The 20,914-nt window shown below is 42.0% G+C and overlaps 1 protein-coding gene across 5 annotated transcripts in view; it reads right to left on the reverse strand.

Moving 5' to 3' along the window:
- The window catches only part of IL20RA (interleukin 20 receptor subunit alpha), a 33,140-nt gene extending 15,013 nt beyond the window's left edge, over positions 1-18,127 (reverse strand). For 2 of the 5 annotated variants that reach the window (XM_043888629.1, XM_043888628.1), the window contains exon 1: positions 17,914-18,127. In XM_043888629.1, the coding sequence (XP_043744564.1) occupies positions 17,914-18,022 (109 nt within the window). In that variant the 5' untranslated portion in view covers positions 18,023-18,127. Of the gene's footprint in view, positions 1-16,605; positions 16,680-16,745; positions 16,860-17,021; positions 17,120-17,913 lie in introns of those variants that run through there. The other 3 variants (XM_043888630.1, XM_043888631.1, XM_043888632.1) reach the window with 3 other exon arrangements.
- Between the last annotated feature and the right edge of the window lie 2,787 nt (positions 18,128-20,914).

The following is a 20,914-nucleotide window of genomic DNA, read 5'->3' on the forward strand; positions in this document are numbered from 1 at the left end:
TTGATTCTGGGACTGAGCCTTCAAAAGGCCTGGGAGCTTTCACTTTTGCTCGTTTGAAAGTCCTGAACTGCAATATGAAAAGCGGGCTACTCTGCTGGACAAACCATGTCAGGAGGCCATATGACAAGGGAGATGTCCAGCTGCCCTAGTGTCCCAGCTGAGCCCAGCTTTCCAGCCAAGGGACCAGAATGAAGCCACTGTGGACACTGTAGCCCCACTTGCCTCAGACTAAGGCTGCATGAGGGGCTTTGAGAGAGGCCCGCAGAAGAACCATCCAGCTGAGCCCTAGTTAATCGTCAGAACTGTGAGAAATAATAAAATGATTGTTTTAAACCACCTTGCTTTTCTGAAATAAATTACCCCCTGAAATGCGTTGTCAATCATTAATGTTCAATGATTCAACAGAAATTTTGATTAGTGTTTTGTAACTGTTCAAGTGATCCTCTCGGAGAAGGCAATGGCACCCCACTCCAGTACTCTTGCCTGGAAAATCCCATGGATGGAGGAGCCTGGTAGGCTACAGTCCATGGGGTCGCAAAGAGTCAGACATGGCTGAGTGACCTCACTTTCACTTTCCACTTTTATGCATTGGAGAAGGAAATGGCAACCCACTCCAGTGTTCTTGCCTGGAGAATCCCAGGGATGGGGTCACACAGAGTCGGACACGACTGAAGTGACTTAGCAGTAGCAGTAGCAAGTGATCCTCTAAAAATGCTATGTGTTGGTTTAGCTGCTCAGTTGTGTATGACTCTTTGTGACCTCATGGACTGTAGCCTGCCAGGCTCCTCTGTCCAAGGGATTTTGCAGGCAACAGTACTGGAGTGTGTTGCCATTTCCTTTTCCAGGGGAACTTCCTGAACCAGGGATCAAACCCAGGTCTCCTGCATAGCAGGTAGATTCTTTACTGACTGAGCCACTAGGGAAGCTTAAAATGCTATATCAATTATCAAAATGTTAGAAACTCTGTATCCTAAGGGATTAATTTCTAGAAATCCTCTGTAGAGAAATGATAAAAAAATAAACATTTTAATAGTTTAAACAAAAGGAATAATAGGTTAAATAAAGAGATTAATAATGTGACAACAATATCAAAACATTAAACAATTTTCTCATCATACCATTCTATTTTTTAAAAATAAAACACATTTCATTATAAATGTTGTGAACCTCTTTGCAAGTTTACATTATGGATACATCATATGTGTTACCACAGTTTTGGTGGCCAGTCTCCAAGATGACCTTCAGTAATCCCCTCCTCCTGGCATTCACAGCCTGCATATTCGTCTCTCACACTGTAGCCGGGTTGGTCTATGTGACCAATAGAGTATGACAGAAGTGAGGGTACATCATTTCCAATATTAGGTTATAAAAGATACTGTGGCTGCCATCTTGCTTTCTCTCTTTTGGATTATTTACTCTAGGAAAGGTCAGTTGTCTTTTTGTGAACAGTTCTCCACAGAGGATCATGTGGCAAGTAACAGGCCTCCAAGATATGTTGAAGAATTGAATGAAGTTTCTTGCCAAAAGGCACATTAGCGAGCTTAGAAGTGGATCCTCCAGTCCCAGTCAAACTTTCAGATGGCTGCAGCCTCAGTCATCTATACTCTCCTATATACTCTTGACTATACTCTCGTCAAAGACCCTGAGCCAGAACCATCAGATAAGCCATTACTGGACTCCTGACCCGCAGAAACTGAGAGATAATATGTTGCTTTAAGCTGCTAAGTTTTGAGGTAGCTTGTTACACAACACTAGATATCTAATACAACAGTCTAAAACCTAGAGAAACTAAGAGAAATTAATCACTTAAAAAAAACAAGTTAAACAGAGGGAGGAAAAAAATGGTTCCCTTCATTTCCAATGAGGTTATAAAGGACTATTGCTTTCACAATCTTGAAAAATGTTCTATTTAGTAGTTTCATTTCATCTTTATGAAAAAATTTAAAAAAGTCAATGAGAAAAATGAAAACTTCTTAGACTTTTAATTACAAGTGAGGGTTACAGCAACAATTTTTTGAATTTTTTAAAAAAGATAAATGTTCTGTTAAACATATTTTATTAGGTTGGCCAAAAAGTTCATCTGGTGTCTTCCACAACATCTTATCATGAACTTTTTAGCCAATCCAATAAATACACTGATAAAGATTCAGAGTAGTAAACACCTTTAATAGAAATGCATTTTAAAATGGATGTTGCTGTTTGGTACACTATTTCTAGGGGAAGAATATCCTAGCTTTTAGTCCTTAAGATTCATTTGGATTGACATCATCTTTCAGATTTCCTAGGCAGAAAAGATATCAATTTTGGATATCTTCTAGTCAATAAATCAAAGCATTATCCCAGGGACAGCCCTAAAATAACAACAACAAGAAAAATCTGAAGACATGGGATACACCACTTGAAGATGGAAGATTGGAGTGATATATCTGTAGGTCAAGAAGGCTGGCTACTACCAGAAGCTAGGCAAAGTGAAGAAGGAGCTTCTGTCAGAAGCTTTAGAGGGGGCATGGCACTGCCAGCCCCTTGGTTTCATTCTTCCAGCTTTCAGAACTGTGAGAGAATACATTTCTGTTGTTTTAAGCCACCCAGTTTATGGTACTTTGTTATGGCAGCTCCAGGAAATGAATACAGCTGCCGCCATGTGGATACATGATGATGAATAAACAGGTATGTTCCTGCCCTTGTGGAGATCCCAGACTAGTGGAAAGAGAGACAGCATTGACAAGTCAAGAATCAAACAAGCACGTGGTGGCCCAGCTATGGAAGAGAATAAGGTTGGAGTAGTGGGTCACAGAACCTACTTAGATAGGGGCTTAAGAGTCAGCTGTGAGGTGGGAGGGCAGTGTTCCAGGCAGACTCCAGAGGTGGGGAAATGCCAATGCAAAAGGACCATGCCCTTGGAATAGTCAAAAGGTCAGTGTGGCTGGAAAAAGACAAGGCTACTGGCCACGTTGTGATTGAAGAAGTTCAAAGGGGCTAGATCCCCTCCCACTACCCCTGTCTTTGTAAACCCTGGAAAGGAAGTTGGGATATAATGGAAATACAGCAGAAAAGAACTGATGCCTTTTAGGCAGTGCAAGTCAAGAGCCTATTTGTATCTCAAATGGATTACTTCACTACTGAGAGGAGAAAAGATTGAATGAGGGCAAGAATAGACCTGGAGAGACAGGTAAGACCACAGCTGCAGCAACCCCAGTGAGGATGGCTGAGTTGGCACCAAGGTGCTGGCTGTGGATATGGAAAGTGGGGTGGCAACAGCTGGGAGCTCTATTTTCAATGCAGAAACAACAGGCATCCATGATGAAGCAGAGTTATGAGTCTCATCTGGTACGAGAGTTGCCTGTTGTGAAAGCTACATCAACAGATGAGGATTTATTAAGGAATATTTGCCCTTTTGACGATGCAAAAGAATGATTAAAAAATAGAATTAGTACTTGTTTCTGAGGGGGAGAAATAGCACATTTTAAAAAAAAAGCACAATCAACTAGTATTTCCTTGTGGCGTTTTCATCTTTACAAAGTCATAGGTACTGTTTGTTTCCAGTTTGGAAAAACGTAAAGAAAACACTCCTGAGCAAATGTTCCAACTGAGATAAGTCATTTTCTTAACCTGCCCATACTGATAAGATAATTTAATCAACATCCTAGTGAAAATATGTCATACCCACATTGATATCAGGAGTCAAGTGCTGATCTGTGAGTAACAAAAGCACTTCTGTTCACATAGATTTATGGCCTGTGAATACAGATCTGATCTGAGAGTGCTTCTATTTAATATCCCAAATCACAAAGTTTTTGGATTGGTACACATAATTTTATTTCTGGGCGTGCTGTACCACTACACCTTTGGTTTGGTACAAGGGTGTCCACAGTCTGGTCTGGCCTCTCCTTAGGTTATTCAGCCAAATGCACTATGTTCACTAGTCACACCAAATTACCTGCAACCCCCTAACTTGCTTAGCTGTTTTATACCCTTTATAATTTTGGTACTCTCTCCCTAAATATCTTTTGGAACTAGAAGATGCCTTATTTTCCCTTGTGGGCCTCCATTCAATGAATATTGGCCTGTGCTATTTTAATGACATGATTGTGTTGTGATGTTGTGGAGAGTATATGCGTGGTATACCCTAAAAGGGAGTGGGCATTTCTGATGACAGTCACTGGGTAGGAGGCATTTCTTTCAAGAGAAAGTGAAATTCAGAAGACCTCAGAAAGGGACCAGAATTTTGGGCTCCCTTTGAGCTTCCCCGATGGGGGTGTGAATGTTGGGCAATGGGAGGGAGACTTGAGGCGGGGTCCCCTTGGATTATGGGTAATCAAGATGGCTTCTGGAAACTAGTGGTTATCAGTGGGGAGGGAAGAAGGGCAATACAGGGGAAGAGAATTAAGAAGCACAAACTATTACGTATAAGATAAGCTATAAAGATATATTGTACAACACAGGGAATACAGCCCATAAGTGGAGTGTGGTGGACCAATGAACAACAACAACAGAAAAGACGGCTTCTACCCTAACGAAGCTGTAGAGGTCAGCAAGGAGGACCCACTTAATGAACTCCCAAGTAATGATGAGTTAGCTCTAGCTTGTAAGTCATGTCATTAAGACTTGTGTTCCCTCTGTGTTTATTTTCCCCTCATTATATCTTGGCCTTTGGGAAAGCCTTCTAGCCCAGCTTCATCTATTGTTATAGCACCATAAAGAAAAAGTCCTTTGTCTCCTCTTGGGTCCTTTAGTAGAAGGAGAATAGATAAATAGCATTTGAAATGGGTAAGTCTTTGACAAGTTCATTAGTGGAGTTTTACAAAGTGTGGCTCCTGCATTAGTTCCAAGAGTTATCTTATAGTTACCTTTTTGTAAGTGTAATGAAATAGCATGACATTTCCCTAATGGCCACAAACATAATACAAAGGTCACTGTCTAAATATGTTGCAGTTTTAATCATATGCCTGACAGTAAAAGGTATTTCTATTTCATTACCCTATGGGAAAAATCAATGCATAAATTAGTACTGGATGAACACCAGTAAAAAATGGCGAGGTTTTCAGCGTGAACTCATGGAGGGTAACTGGTCTCATGATTACCCAAATTTCTCTCTTCTGGGGCTGAGACTTTCTGACTTACCCTTTATGGACAATATGTTCATGCACTCCTGAGGAAAACCACCAGACTGTAAGAGGCTGAACAGTCAAATGTGGCCACTTCTGGGGACTTCCCCTTGGGACCATTCAAGTTTTGCAGGCTTATTAACTTGGGAACCTCAGCATTGAGGAAGCCCTGCCCAGCTCTGCCCTGAGAAAGTCTCCAGCCCCATCCGTCTTTCTTCAGCTGAAGCAGTGAAGCAATCACCAGGCTCTGAGCTGTTTGACGCAGGGCACCATGTCTTACCAGAGCCTTTGCATCCCCAGTGCCTGGCAAATGCTTTTTAACTAAACGAACCAGTGACTGCTTGGCTCACATATGTCATGAAGATAGAGCAGGACCCAGGTTCACATGAGCATCTGAATGAGGGTGATACAGTCTGAACTATCAAACCTTGGTAGCTTGAAATAACCCTTGCATTGTACACAGGGGATACTCAACATATTTTTAATGAAGGAAGAGCAGCTCATGGAAAGTGGTTGCCACATATTGTAAACGTCTTTCAAAATAGGAAAATACTTTACTACCTTGTAAGACCAAAAGAAGAGAAAAAAATCACCTGAGTTTTCTGTTGTGGGAAATGGGCTCAAGAAGAGTTGATGTACAAAATGGCACCAGAGGGTGATTAATCAATTTCAGGAAGCAAAGTTGTAAATATCTCATCCCAACCTCCACCAAAGGAGAGCTAAACAGTGTCTCTGCCTTCCAGCAGATGAAGTATTGTTCTAACTTGATCATGCTAAGAGGAAAGGCACATTTTCTTTGGTCTTAAGTTTTAAATTATTTCTCCTGAAAAATATTAACTCTTCTTTCCTCCTTCCTCAGCCACTGCAATTATATTTCAAGTGCTCTTAAAAAGTGAATCATCTAACCAACACTTAAAGTGTGATGCAGGAACTATTTACCTGAGAAACTATACTTAACTGTCTTCTATGAAGGAGAGAGTATGGTTTGGAGTTAACATTAGTTCCTCTGAGCTCGATTATCTTTCTCTACCAATTCTGCTACTATTTCTCTATTACTGCTTAGCCCATTTGCTGTTGCACTTGAGTATGGCCTTGTCTATAATAGGACTGCTCATTGTTGTATGGGGCATGGCCACCTGCTCTATCTCATTGACTTCTAATAATTGTTTATGTGAGTAAGTCAGAGAGAATTCATAACAACAAGAGCTCTAGAGCTACACTAACACCTGCTCCCTGCTCTCCGCTTACCTAAGCTGTGTGCCCTGAAGTAAGTTATTTAGCCTCTGCACTCAATTTCCTCATTTGTAAAATGAAACAATATTATCATCTGCCTCACAGGTTTGTTGGGATGATTAAAACGGTTCCTAAAATAGTGCCTGATACAAAGAAAGAACTCAGTTATTATTAGCTCAGCCTTGTCCTTCAGGGGCTTCCCTGGTAGCTCCATGGTTAAGAACCTGCCTGCTAATGCGGGAGACACAGGCTCTATCCCTGAGTCAGGAAGATCCACTAAGGAGGAAATGGCAACCCACTCCAGTATTCCTGCCTGGAGAATTCCATGGACAGAGCAGCCTGGTGGGCTACAGTCCAAGGGATCGCAAAGAGCTGGACATGACTTAGCGACTAAACAATAACCACGTTGTCCTCCATGGTTACTATTCTCCTTTCACAGCTGAATAAAGGCCCAGAGAGGCTGACCAACTTGCCTGCGGTTATTCAACCATTTGGAGGGTGCTTGAGTCCAAGTGTTCTTAGGACAACAGAGATCTCTCTGCTAGGATACTCACTTACTGCCTTTAGGGAATGCTCCAAAGAACAGTGTTGCAGGAAGAAGAGATTGCACAATCATTATAAAGTTTGCATGTTACTGATAATTGCTTCTAAGGAGATATATAAGAAATTCAATGAGGAAAACCTGAGTATTTCTCCTTCACTGAATCTTTTTCTGGTGGAAGTATACTTAGTCATATCATTCATTCAACCTCATTACCAGGCACCTACTAGAAATAGAAACTGCTAGTTACTAAGGTATACTGGAAGACAGAAACCTGCTCTTACAGAGCAGGTATTTTCTGAAGCTGGACATAATCCATCAATACACGCTTTCCCTGCCAAGTATGTGAATGTTTATATGGATGAGTGATACATAAGTCATACATGAAAAGCATGTTATTTCTTTATAGCCACACCTCAATCAGTAAATCTATGTGCTTAAACATGTTCTGGAATATTGCTGTTGGTGCACGAGAGTAAATAGGACTTTAAGATTGAGATTACTTCTTAAAATAAATATGTTGGTGTTTACCCATCAAAAAAGAGTGCACATCTTCCAAGCAGTTTCCTTGGGGCAGTTTATAATTATTCCTGGCATTGCTCAGTTCTGGCATTTGGGACACATATCCTTTTAGCTACAACTGTCTTCGGAGGTAGCTTATAAATATGCAAAAATTCCATCTCATTTTTAAAAAATAGGCACACCTTGTTCTTGCCCAACATACCATTTCTTAGTTTGGTTATACAAGTTGCTTGGAAGTGGCTCTGGAAGCTTTTGAAAATTAAACCACACTTCCAAGATGAGGTTTGCCATTTAATGGGTTATTCTGACCAACATGTGCAGGTTCTATCCACAACTCTGAAAAAAAGGAGTTTAGGAAAAACACTGTCAGATTTTTGTGCATAGCTTCGTAAAATGCCTATTTTGAAGATGTCATTATCAATTTGTATATGTTGGTCCCATTGTTAGAGAATCAGTCCCACTGCCTTATATCATTTCTTGTGTGAATGCCTTCCCTTCCCTTTCAGAAATTGGCTTTTTGAGGGCACGAGTTTGATCTTCTCCACATTTTGTGATTGCCAAAGTATCTATCCAAAGTGACTATCACAATAACTGTGGAAAAGAAGATTCAAAGGTGCGTTGCAGTCTTTACAACTCAATAACTTGCTTCAGAAAGGAAAAGACAGAAGAAAGAGCAGACACAGACTTCCTTAGTGGAACAGTGGATAAGAATCCACTAGCCAATGCACAGGACATGGGTTCAATCCCTGGTCCAGGAAGATCCCACATGCTGCGGAGCAACTAAGCTGCCCAACATAACTACTGAGCCCGAGTGCTGCAACTACTGAAGCCTGGGTGCCTAGAGCCTCCACTCCACGATAAGAAAAGCCACAGTGAGAGGCCTACACACCGCAACTAAAGAGTGGTCCCCGCTCTTTGCAATTAGAGAAAGCCCATGTGAAGCAGCAGAGACCCAGCGCAAGCAGAAAACTGAAAATAAATAAATGAAAAGAAAGAACAGAGAGAAACCACTTGGAGCCACTAAGGTATTAGAAAGGACAACTATTGGGAGCTCCAAGTTCAATCAACATGATATTTATTAAATATCATCCACTTTATCTTTCACATCATTTTCAAATCCAGTACTTCTTTTTATCCTCACATATGTAATACAGTTTTTCCACTGATATCTGTATCACTTCACATATTCAGAGAGAAAATGAACAAGATAAAAATGTGAGAAGACAGAGAAAAATAGAAAAAAGAGAAACAAACAAAAAAAGAATAAGCCTTAAAAATAATTACTTAGTGGAGATTTGGAAGTAATCATTTAATGGAGACTTGGAAGTAATTAATAGTATTTACTTCTGCTCATTGTTGATTGGGATTTTGAGGCAAATGAGGTTGAGAGTGTGATCTCAAGCTGCCTAATCAAATAAGATGAAGACAAAAGTGTATAGCAGCCATTAAAAACACAGTCAGAAAGATGCATTCTTTTTCAGGGGGCTAACTCTCCTCTGTAGTGACAAGCCAATGCTTTGATGTTTTTGACAGTGACCTGGACGCGATCTAGACCTCTTCAGGTTGGATTATGCCTTGATGAAGTTGTGTAACTAAATGTAACACAATGGACAGGGGATCCATGTGCAACACAGGTCCCTCTGAAGATCAGATTTTAGGGGTACTTATCCTGCCACAAAGACGTTAAAAAAACATGGGTCAGGATAAGGTACCGGCAGCACTGGAACTTCTCCAGGATCAATGCAGAGAATGGATCAATGCAGACATTCCCGTGCTCTTGCTATTAAAGCTAACAGAGCCTTCTAAGGACTCTGTTGATTCAGGAAGTAGGAAACAGCACCTAGGATACCCGCCTTCTTAGAAAACTGCAGCTGTAACATGGGTGCCTTTTGATAACTGGTTGCGGTTGGACTCAGCATTGAGTAGAGCCACAGTCCACAGTGACCTGGTGAGGCTGTCAATGACCTTGAGGCCAGGCTGTTCATAAGCTGCAAAGCTCCTCACTCCTATCCATTTGGCAAAACCACCCTCAAAAAAAAAAAAATCCCTCCTTTTAGTAGGATTTTGCTATTTGTTGTTGGGTTTTGTTTGTTGATTAGTAGCTTTATAAGAAAAAAAAATCTAAGTGTGGAAAAGGAATATTAACTACCTGGTCATTTACAGATAGAATATGCTTAGAGCAGGATTTAACTTTATTTTCTTGCTAGTATTTTAAATGAAAAATACAACGAGTGTGTTGGCAGTTCTCATAAGTTTCAGTTTCCCTTTTCATAGTAAGCCCCACTTGACTCCTAAATTAGAGCAGTTGCCTTGGTCTGTGCTTCTAAAGAAGCTTGGTTTCTTCAGTTCTGGCATTTATACTGTAATCAGCTGAGATTAAAAGCTCTGCAAAGAAAGAGTCCTTGCTTTCTTGTTCAATTCAATACTTAGAACAGTTCCTGAAATGTATGAATGAATGACTCTGAGTAAGTGAATAAATAAATGAAAAGTACTCAAAAGAAGGTTATTTAAAAATCACACTGCATCAAGTTATATTTTAACTTATGAAAACTCAAAATGAATGTGTGGGGGTATGAAGCTGATTCTTTTTCATTACATTTGATCAGCTCAAATACCTCATTACCCTAAGTTATTTACTCCTAAGGTACATATGCTGTTCTATTTTGCACTAAACCATTAGCCAACTTAAAAAATAACAACATAAAGCATTTAGTAGATAATTTAGAGAACCTTTTAAACATATACATTTTAATCTAAAATGGAGGAGAGAGGCTGACTTGGAATCATATGAGCTATTAGCCTTAAGCATGAAAATGGTCCATGTCGGAGCAAGATTTTGCAGGAAAGTGCCCCATAGAGAAATGGAGGCAAGAGATAGGGATTGGAAGAGAATGAACCCTTCTGCTGAAGAAATTTTAACTCCATCATCTTAATACACATCCACTGATGTTTCTTTTTTTAAAAATTTGAGATAGAATTGACATAAACATTATATTAGTTTCAGGCATACAACATAATGATTCCGTGTTTGCATATATTACAAAATGGTGGCTCTCTCTTATGTTCATGTTACAGAAAGACAAGAGAAGACTCATCTATGCCCTTTACATCCTCAAGGGAGGCTTTCAGGTGTGAGACCTCTGCAAAAGTTTCCCTTTGGCAGTGGACATAGATGAATAAATATGTTGAGGAGAACTACATGGGATTGAAAAAGGCAGCTTTTCTTCACTTTAGGAGCCAAGCTCATGGGTCCTGCTCACCACCCTGCAAGTCTTTGAAGGTATGGTGTGTGCCTGCTCAGTTGCTCAGTCATGTCCAACTCTTCGCAAACCCCATGGACTGTGGCCTGCCAGGCTACTCTGTCCATGGAATTTTCCAGGCATGAATACTGGAGTGGGTTGGCATTTCCTCCTCCAGGGGATCTTCCTGGCCCAGAGATTGAACCTGGGTCTTCTGCGTTGCAGGCGAATTCTATACCACTGAGCCACCTGGGAAGTCTGTTGAGGGTATGGTTGGTGTTATAAATGTATGTTGAAAGGATATGTTGCAATCCCAACCTCCAGTACCTCATTAGGGTGAGCTTCAATCCAACAAGGTATCCTTATAAAAATGGAAAATTTGGACACAAAGAGAGACAGGAACAGAGGGAAGATTATGTGAAGAGACAGAAGGACCACTCTGAAGGCAGAGGACTGGAAGGGTGCTCAACAGGCTAAGGAATGCCAAGGATTGCCAGCAACCACCGGATGCTAGGAGAGAGGTGTGGAACAGATGCTGTCCTACAGTTTTCAGTTCTAGCTTCCAGAACTGTGAGATAGTAAATTTATATTGATCTAAGCAACCCAGTTTGAGGTACTTTGTTATGGCAGCCCTAGAAAAGTAATATAGTAGGTGTCTGTTGCTCACATCTTTCCTCAAAAATGAACATAATGTTTATTTATGAGAACAATGAATGCTTTAAGGGCTGCCAAGTTACCTGAAAGTAAAGAGGAAGGGATTGATGTAGGAGAAAAAAAAATCTGCAACATTGAAAAGGAGGAAATCTAAATGGGGGAAGGAATGTAAACAGACGCTTTAACTAAGAGGATACACTTGCCAAAATATCTCATACTACCACAATACAAATGTAATTGTATGAAATGGAAATTTCAGGAGGCTGGATTAAAGGCATACATGCCCAGACTCAAGAAGTATAAGGAAAACTTCCTGACAAACCTGTAGAAGACAGGTATGCCATTCTCTGTGCCTGGAGGTGGAGCTGGCATTTGATGAAGCCGTGCATAAAGTGATTGGAAAAGTTGAGTGGAAGTCATTTTGGCATCTCCGTGTGCAATGCAGTGAGCACCCCAGTTGAAAAATAGAACTGATTTTGAATAGATAATATTTGTAATCAATAAAAATTTCCTTTCCAGAAAAGTCTCATCAATTGCATTAAAGTCCATCATCACAGATTTCACCAACTCTTGCCAAAACATTATGCCATACTTTCATTCTCTATTAATCTAAGAAGTGAAGAGAAAGAAAACTGCCTCTACAAAATGAAATTATATTCGTGTGAAATTCTCAGTTTAAATGAGGGGTCAAGGTCTGTGTCTCGTAGGAGAAGGCAATGATGATAAAAAGGGAGGGTAACTTTTAGGCATTAGGGACCTGTGTTCACCAAGAACCTGATGCTAAATCACTTAAGGACCAATATGCCAAGGGTAGTGTTTAAAACGTGGCAGATGAGCCATCTCATCACCATCTACAGTGAGTCAACCTGAGAGCTTATGGACAATCCAGAACACACACCTACAGAAAAGACCAGGAGAGGGAGGGACCTGGCATGATGTAACTGGGGAGGTGGTTAGCTGAGATGCAAGAAGACAGAGGGAATGTGATGGCTGCAGTCAATAAGCTGAGCAGCTTGTTCTGTACAACTTGATCCACTCAGAGTGAGGACCAACTCTGAGAGAGACGATGGGAGAAGATGAAAGAGATCAAGATCTCTGCTCATTACACAGAAGAACATTCCAGTAGCTGGAAGTCTGCAACGACAGGATATCGTGACTTGGGTGTCAGGTAGTGAGTTTCCTATGATGGGAGGTGCTTCAACAGCAGATAGGTAATGACTTGGAAGTTATGCTGCAGAAGAGATTCACAAGAGAAGCAGTTGGATGGGATTTTAAGGTCTTTTCAAGTCTAGTTTTCTGTATCAAAAAGAATTCTGAAAATAAAGCAGGGTATTTAATTTTAACATTGCCAGTCAGCTTTTTTTTTTTTTTTTTAAGAGAGCCTAGAAACAACAAAAAGAGCCTAGAAGCAAATAGGAAAAGGAGTACATCAAGGCTGTATATTGTCACCTGCTTATTTAACTTATATGCAGAGTACATCATGAGAAACGCTGGGCTGGAAGAAGCACAAGCTGGAATCAAGATTGCCGGGAGAAATATCAATAACCTCAGATATGCAGATGACACCACCCTTATGGCAGAAAGTGAAGAAGAACTAAAGGGCTTCTTGATGAAAGTGAAAGAGGAGAGTGAAGAAGTTGTCTTAAAGCTCAACATTCAGAAAACTAAGATCATGGCATCCAGTCCCATCACTTCATGCAAATAGATGGGGAAACAGTGGCTGACTTAATTTTTCTGGGTTCCAAAATCACTGCAGATGGTGATTGTAGCCATGAAATTAAAAGATGCTTACTCCTTGGAAGGAAAATTATGACCAACCTAGATAGCATATTAAAAAGCAGAGACATTACTTTGCCAACAAAGGTCTGTCTGGTCAAGGCTATGGTTTTTCTAGTGGTCATGTATGGATAGTTGGACTATAAAGAAAGCTGAGCACTGAAGAATTGATGCTTTTGAACTGTGGTATTGGAGAAGACTCTTGAAAGTCTTTGGACTGCAAGGAGATCCAACCAGTCCATCCTAAAGGAGATCAGTCCTGGGTGTTCATTGGAAGGACTGATGCTGAAGCTGAAACTCCAATATTTTGGCCACCTGATGCGAAGAGTTGACTCACTGGAAAAGACCCTGATGCTGGGAAAGATTGAGGGCAGGAGGAGAAGGGGATGACAGAGGGTGAGATGGTTGGATGGCATCACAAACTCAATGGACATGAGTTTGGGTAGACTCCGGGAGTTGGTGATGGACAGGGAGGCCTGGCGTGCTGCAGTTCATGGGGTTGCAAAGACATGACTGAGTGACTGAACTGAACTGAACTGAACTGAGAAACAACATTCCAGTAGTAGTGAGCACACCTGGCAGTGAGATTTTGGTTTCTAGATCTTATTCTCCAGGAGAAGGAGCTAAAGCTCGTTGGGGAAGTGGCTGATTCGGCTCTCCATGCCTGCATGCTAAGTCACCTCAGTTGTGTCCAACTCTGTGTGACTCTAGGGATGGTAGCCCACCAGGCTTCTCTGTCCATGGGATTCTTTAGGCAAGAAGACTGGAGAGGATCGCTATGCCCTCCTCCAGGGGAATCTTCCCAACCCAGGTACCCAACCAGCATCTCTTATGTCTCCTGCATCGGCAGGCGGATTCTTTACCACTCGCCCCACCTGGGAAGCCCATTCAGACCTGGGGCAGGGAAAGTATGAGATGAACTTGAAATATTTTGTGATGCTACAAAGTAATGAAATGCTCAGAAAGAATGGGACCTGTTGAAAGCATGCAGGAACCAAACTTTTGATGGCGAAAGCCAGAAATTTTGAGCAATAAGATTAATACTAAATAATAATAGTATTGGATTATAACTCAAAGAATAAAGTAAACATTTATGAGTCCATATTCATATATGTAAGAAACTAAATAAAGAAATAAATGAGGGAGAAGCAAAGGCTCTTACCTGCATTAGAATTCCAATTTAATAAATTGAGAAGGAAAGAGTGAAATTAAAAAATCACCATTAAGCATAACAGTTATTGCATCCAGTATCCACTGATGAATATTAAAATTAGTGGGTGTAAGTTTGAGGAGAAACAGGATATTTGCTCCATCTCACAATATCTTCCCACTGCTGCTGCTGCTGCTGCTAAGTCACTTCAGTCGTGTCCGACTGTGCAACCCCATAGACGGCAGCCCACCAGGCCCCCCCGTCCCTGAGATTCTCCAGACAAGAACACTGGAGTGGGTTGCCATTTCCTTCTCCAATGCATGAAAGTGAAAAGTGAAAGTGAAGTCGCTCAACTGTGTCTGACTCTTAGCGACCCCATGGACCGCAGCCTACCAGACTCCTCCGTCCATGGGATTTTCCAGGCAAGAGTACTGGAGTGGGGTGCTATTGCCTTCTCCGATCTTCCCACTAGATATTTATTAATCAGAAAGTGAAAATAGGAACCCTATAGACACCACCTAAACCAAATGATCAAGGTTAACATCATCAGGAAGAAGATGTATTGATATCATAAACCCTTTGATAGGATGGGCTGGTAAAGATAACATCATCTCTGTGGTATTATTGCCCAAAGGGAATAATCTCACTCTAATGAGGAAACCACAAATGAACCCATACTGAGGGACAAGTCTGAGGGAAAGGTGACCAGGACTCCTAAAGTGTCAAGGACATGAAAGCAAAAAGACGCTGAGGAGCTGTCACAGATTGGAGGAGAGGAAGGAGACACAGCAACTAAAGGCAATGGGGACCCTGGATGGATCCTGGAACACAGAAGCAGCATTAGTCAGAAATAAGGGTGAAGCTGAAACAAAGTCTGCAGTTTAGTGAATAGTATTACATTGTTGTTGTTTAGTTGCTAAATTGTTTCTGACTCTTTCTGGATCCTTTGGCCTGTAGCCCACTAGGCTCCTCTGTTCACGGGGATTTCCCAGACAAGAATACTGGAGTGGGTTGCCATTTTCTTCTCCAGGGGATCTTCCCAACAAAGGGTTCAAACCCAAGTCTCTTGCATTGTCAGGCGGATTCTTTACCACTGAGCCACCTCAGAAGCCTGAACAGTGTTACATCAATGCTAATTTCATGGTTCTGAACACTGTATGGTTATATAAGATGTTCAAATTAAGAGAAACAGGGTGAGGGGGTTAATGAGGGCTCTATTATTTCTATAGCTTTTCCGTAAGGCTCATATTAGTTCAAAATTAAAAGCTAAAAAGAAGAAAGTAATGAAAAAAAATTTAATTAGTTCACTGGAATCATTTGTGTGTGTGAAAAATATCTTAAAATAACTTCTCCATGAAACAAAACACCAAATACTGCTGTGTTTATATCAAAGAAGAAACACTTCAAGAAATACCCTCACTGTGTTAAATATAGTATATTAGTTCTAACAAGCAGAGTACTTTAATATTTAGACCATATTCGAAAGCTCCAAACCTAGAGTTGGCTCCTTTGTTCATAGACACAATAAACTCTATTTTTTCCCTCTTTGGGGATTTTGGGAAGCTCTTCTTGAGGGAGGCACACCGGTGGTGAGATGTGAAGTCTGAACAGGAGTTAGCCAGAGACAGAGTGGGCTGGAACATTCCAGCACAAGGAATTGCAAGGATGAAGTCCCTGTGATGCAAAACAGTTTGGTTTGCTCGGGAACTGGTAAAAGTCCACAATAGTAGGAATTAAGTGGTGTGAGTGAGGCTGAAGAGAGTGGCAGGAGGGGACACATAAGACCACACAGGAGAATTTAGAATGATTCTATCAGCAGTGGAAGTTTCTGAAGGGTTTGAGCAGAGGAGATACGTGACTTTGGCAAGTCATCTCCTCCCACTCTCTGTTACTGGCTTTAAATGCTCATTAATATTATGCTGACCAGAGTTCTTTATCTGCAGTGACAAATAAGACGTGGGATTAGGCCAACAGGGCCAGGCTGCCAAACCACAGTGATGAACTTCCTAGGGAAACTTCTGTCTCTGCAGAGTTGAGAGAGTCAAGTTTATGTCGCTCCTTGTGGGGGTAGTACAGATGTTCCAAATCCCTTAAAAAGTTTACCTGAAATGAAATACCAAGGACTTTCCTAAAGTGTTGATGCCACATTGAAACTTTTTTTCCTTTCTCTTTGGATGTTTAGTATTGTAGTACAGCCCGATCCAATCACAGAGTTGTGTGACTTCAAATTTTTGTGCCAAAATTTTTGAAATATTAAAGCATTTACTACTGGAATGTGGCAATGTCATATAATTCTTAGGAAGTTCACATGGCTCAACAGATATGGTGGTGGAACCAACAAGACGGAATAGCTCTCTATCCACATAAACACGTGTACCTTCTCACCTGGTTTTCCAATAGCTGAGTGCCTGGAGGCCCAGAAGAGGACAGGAATGTTTTAAGATGAGCCAAGAAAGTACCTGCGTTAGGAAAGAGTTTCTTTGTTTTTTCCCCTAATTTTGCTTCGAAGCCAAGAATATTATTACCTTCTAATGTCAGCCTCCCAATCCACTTAAGGAGCAAGCTTTATTTCTTTGATTAGAAATAGAAACAACCAAATTTCTGTCAGTTAGTTGAAGCTCAGTATCTGGCTAAGTCAGGAGCAGTCTCGTCCCATTCAGCTTACCTAGGAATATTTTTTGCAAGACAAAAGAATGACAATTTCTGGTAACTTCAAGATTTAGAAGAGAAAGAGAAACTTTTTGTGCATAATGTCTATTGCCCAAAAATCTCTCCAAGATCTATATGCACACTTTTCTTACCTTTGTAATTATATTGAACTTTTGCAACTTGTTCTTTGATTACTAAGGACACCACAGTATCATGGACAACTTCCTGCATTCACAGTCATTGTTCAGTTCTGGGTGAAAAACATAGAGGTCTGGATCAAATCTGCACAAGACACAGTATTTCAAGCTCTGCTGCTTGAAATTTTTTAAAAAGAGAGGATCCTAGAGACCTTGCTTTAAAAACATTCTTTTTCTCGTACACCAGAAATGCAGAAGGAAAAAAGAAATCAGTTAATGAATCATTCTGATTTACTGGCTTGCAGCTGGCAAAACTTAAAAATAAACCCCAAAAAACCTGTAGCACAGATCAGTTCAAAGTTTTGTTATTTCCGAAAAATCAAAAAGGCGCTTACATGTACGTGGTCAAAACTGCAAAGGAAAAAAAAATGACGTGCCCAGGAAAGGGATCTTACTTTAGAAACGTTGCCCCTTTCTAGCTCCCGTCCCCTGAGAGCCCAATTCTCCCGGAGTTTGGTTTTTAAAAGCGCAGGCATCGTCTCCTTCCTGGAATGCTCCCCGTAGAAGGGCAGCTGGTCCGTGGGGCCCCGGCGGCGGTGGCGACAGCCTGCGACGTGGGGGCAAGTGCAATGTGCGAGGGTACGGTCACCGACCGCAAGATACCAGCTGCGGGTACCACCCGGGGCGGCTACCGTCAGCCTTCCTCCACCGTCACCCGCAACCCCCGCAACAAGTGTGAGCAAGTTCTTAGGGCGCGTGGCACTGGCGTTTCTTCCCCGGGCTCCCGGGCTCCCCGCGCGGACCTGCGCTCCTCCTGCTCGGCGCGCATGAAAGCAAAATCCGAGGCAGGCTGGACGAAATCAGTCGGAGCTGGGCGGTCGGCTGGCCCCGGCCGCGATACTCCTACCTGCTCGTCCCGTCGGCGCGGCCACCAGCAGCAGGAACAGCAGGGCCAGGAGGCCGGATGCCGGGGCCCCTCTGGCCGCCACCCTCGCTGAGGGTCCGGGGGCGCACATGGGCGCCGGGGCTGGGTCACATCTCTGCAGGCAGCCGTCAGCGTGGGACGCCCCCTCGGGCCGCGGGCGCTGGGAGCGCCGTCTCCGCTCCGCAGCCTGGGCCCGGGCTCCAATCGGCTGGGTGCCCGGGGAGGCGGAGCTGCGGGGAGCCCCACCTGCGTCCCGCCCGACCCGGGGCTGGGTGCCAGCGCCAGGGGAGTGTCCGACTTCTCCTCCCAGCCCGGCCGGCTCGCAGCTCCGAGAATCCGTGACTTTCCGCCTCCCCAACCAACAAGGTCACTTGTTATGGTTGTTTAGTCTCTAAGTCGTGTGGTTCTCTTTTTCAACCCCATGGACTGTAGCCCATCAGGCTCCTCCGTCCGTGGGATTTTCCAGGCAAGAATACTGGAGTGGGTTGCTATTTCCTTCTCCAGGGAATCTTCCCCACCGAGGGGTGGAACCCACCTCTCTTGAAGTGCAGGTAGGTTCTTTACCGCTGTGCCACTGGGGAAGTCCAAGGAGGTCTCTACTGCAGGGACAATTTCCCTCCCGACTGTTTAAACAGTTCCTCATAGCAAATTCTTTCTGTTAAAGTAAATAGTGTGTTTTCTGTTTTCCTAACGGGACTCATTGATTTGGTAAGAGTTTAGGAAGGACAACATTTTAAAAAGGGCTTTATGTTATCAGTGAGCTTCCCAGGTAGCACTAGTGGTAAAAGAACCCACCTGCCAATGCAGGAAACATGAGACGCAGGGTTTGATCCCTGGGTCGGAAGATCCCCTGGAGGAGGCATGGCAACCCACTCCAGTATTCTTGCCTGGAGATCCCGGTGAACAGAGGAGTCTGGTGGGCTACAGCTCATGGGGTTGCAAAAGAGACCCACATGACTTAGGGACTAAACAGGTAACACGCAATACCACTTCTCAAAACAAAAACTGAAGAGTTGGAGGAAGACTTGATGAGATAAGATTCCATAGGATTTTAAAGGGCTTCCCTTGTGGCTCAGCTGGTAAAGAATCTGTCTGCAATGAGGGAGACCTGGGTTCGATCCCTGGGTTGGGAAGATCCCCTGGAGAAGGGAAAGGCTGCCCACTCCAGTATTCTGGCCTGGAGAATTCCATGGACTCTATATAGTCCACGGGGTCACAAAGAGTCTGACACGAATGAACGACTTTCATTTCTTTCACTAAAGCAGTTAAGTCCCTTTCTGGATTTTAAATACTAGATACACACACACACACACACACACACACACTCTAAAGTGTCACTCAGCCATAGAAAAGAATGAAATAATGCCATTTGCAACAATATGAATGAACCTAGAGAATATATACTAAGTAAGCGAGACAAAGACAAATATGTGCTATCACTTACATGTAGAGTCTAAAATATAAATACAAATGAGTATATATGCAAAAAAGAAACAGACTTACAGACATAAAAACTAACATGGTTACCAAAGGGGAAAGGGAATGAGGGATGGATAAATGAGGCGAATGAGATTAACAAATACAAACTACTATACATAAAACAGATAAACAGCAAAGACTTATTGTAGAACACAGGGAAGTATATTCAATATCTTGTAGTAACCTATATGGAAAATAACCTAAAAATATGTGTACATATAACAGTCATTTTTTTCTCTATCTGAAATTAACACAATATTGTAAATCAACTATATTTCCATTAAAAATTAGTCTAGCACCATCATTATTATTTCAGTTCTGGTGGGTTAAACATGATGTATATTTGCCACAAAAGTATTTTGAGTGGATCATTTTTGGTATCTAAACCTTAAGACTTGTGTGTGTTTTGGTTCCAATGTGAATTGTTCATGGCCCTAAAAGGGCTGAGGTAAATATACATAACCCTCCCATCCTGTCTCCTAACCACCGCCCCCTTTTTAAAATTGATGCATAGCTGATTTACAATGTTGTGTTAATTTCTGCCATCAGCAAAGTGATTCAGTTATACATATATATTGTTTTTCATATTCTTTCCCATTCTGGTTTATCACAGAATACTGAGTATAGGTCCCTGAGATCTATAGTCTCCTAACCCTTCTTAACTTGAGCAGGATAGTTTATTGGTTCCCCCTTCTAGGAAGCAGAAATGGGGAGCGTACCTGACACCTGTAGTCCTTCCCACTCGTGAGTGGGCGCCCCTTGTTTGTGAGGCGACCATCTTCTGTGTGTCCTTGCCCACCCCCTTCCTCCTCAGCTTCTCCTGTGCACTGATCAGACAGGAAGTCAGAATTTTATGGTCTCATACCTGTGAACACACTCACATTTCTGTCCTCAGGTTGCCTGTGGCTTTTGCAGGATGAGTGTGACCTGAGCAATTGCTAGGCCTTCAGTTGTTGCCCATGCATTAAAGAGGACAGACATGACTTTTGCTTTTAGCTGTGACCTGGAATTCACCTTAGGGCGTTTCCTTTGTACCTTTAAATTCTACCATCTTCTCATCATTGTGAACTTCAGTAAGAGACAGTCAGAGTCCCTCCCAGTCTAAACCTTTCAGGTTGAAATAAATCCTAGTATATCCTTTCACAGATTTTTAAAATGACTCAACACATTCAGATCAACATTTTTCTTCTCCTCAAAGACATGACAATTCTTCTTGCCATGACCTATCACACTGGAATCTTGGTTCTGTGACACCTGATGTATGAGGGTCTGGGCTTTCTGTTCAGAAAGGTCATAAACCAATCCTTCCCATCCCAGCCCAGACATTAATACCCCAAACAGATATTATAAATTTTCCCTATTCCAGTTTAACTCCTAAATAGTTTCTAGGGATAATATCATCATCATCATCATCATCTGAAGTTACTGTGTTCTGTTGTCAGCCAGGTACCAACTAAAATTTCTCTATTTGCTACTTTCTTTAGTCCTTAAAACAATTCTGTGA

This window comes from Cervus elaphus, chromosome 26, assembly GCF_910594005.1.
Source record: "Cervus elaphus chromosome 26, mCerEla1.1, whole genome shotgun sequence".
NCBI lineage: Eukaryota > Metazoa > Chordata > Mammalia > Artiodactyla > Cervidae > Cervus > Cervus elaphus.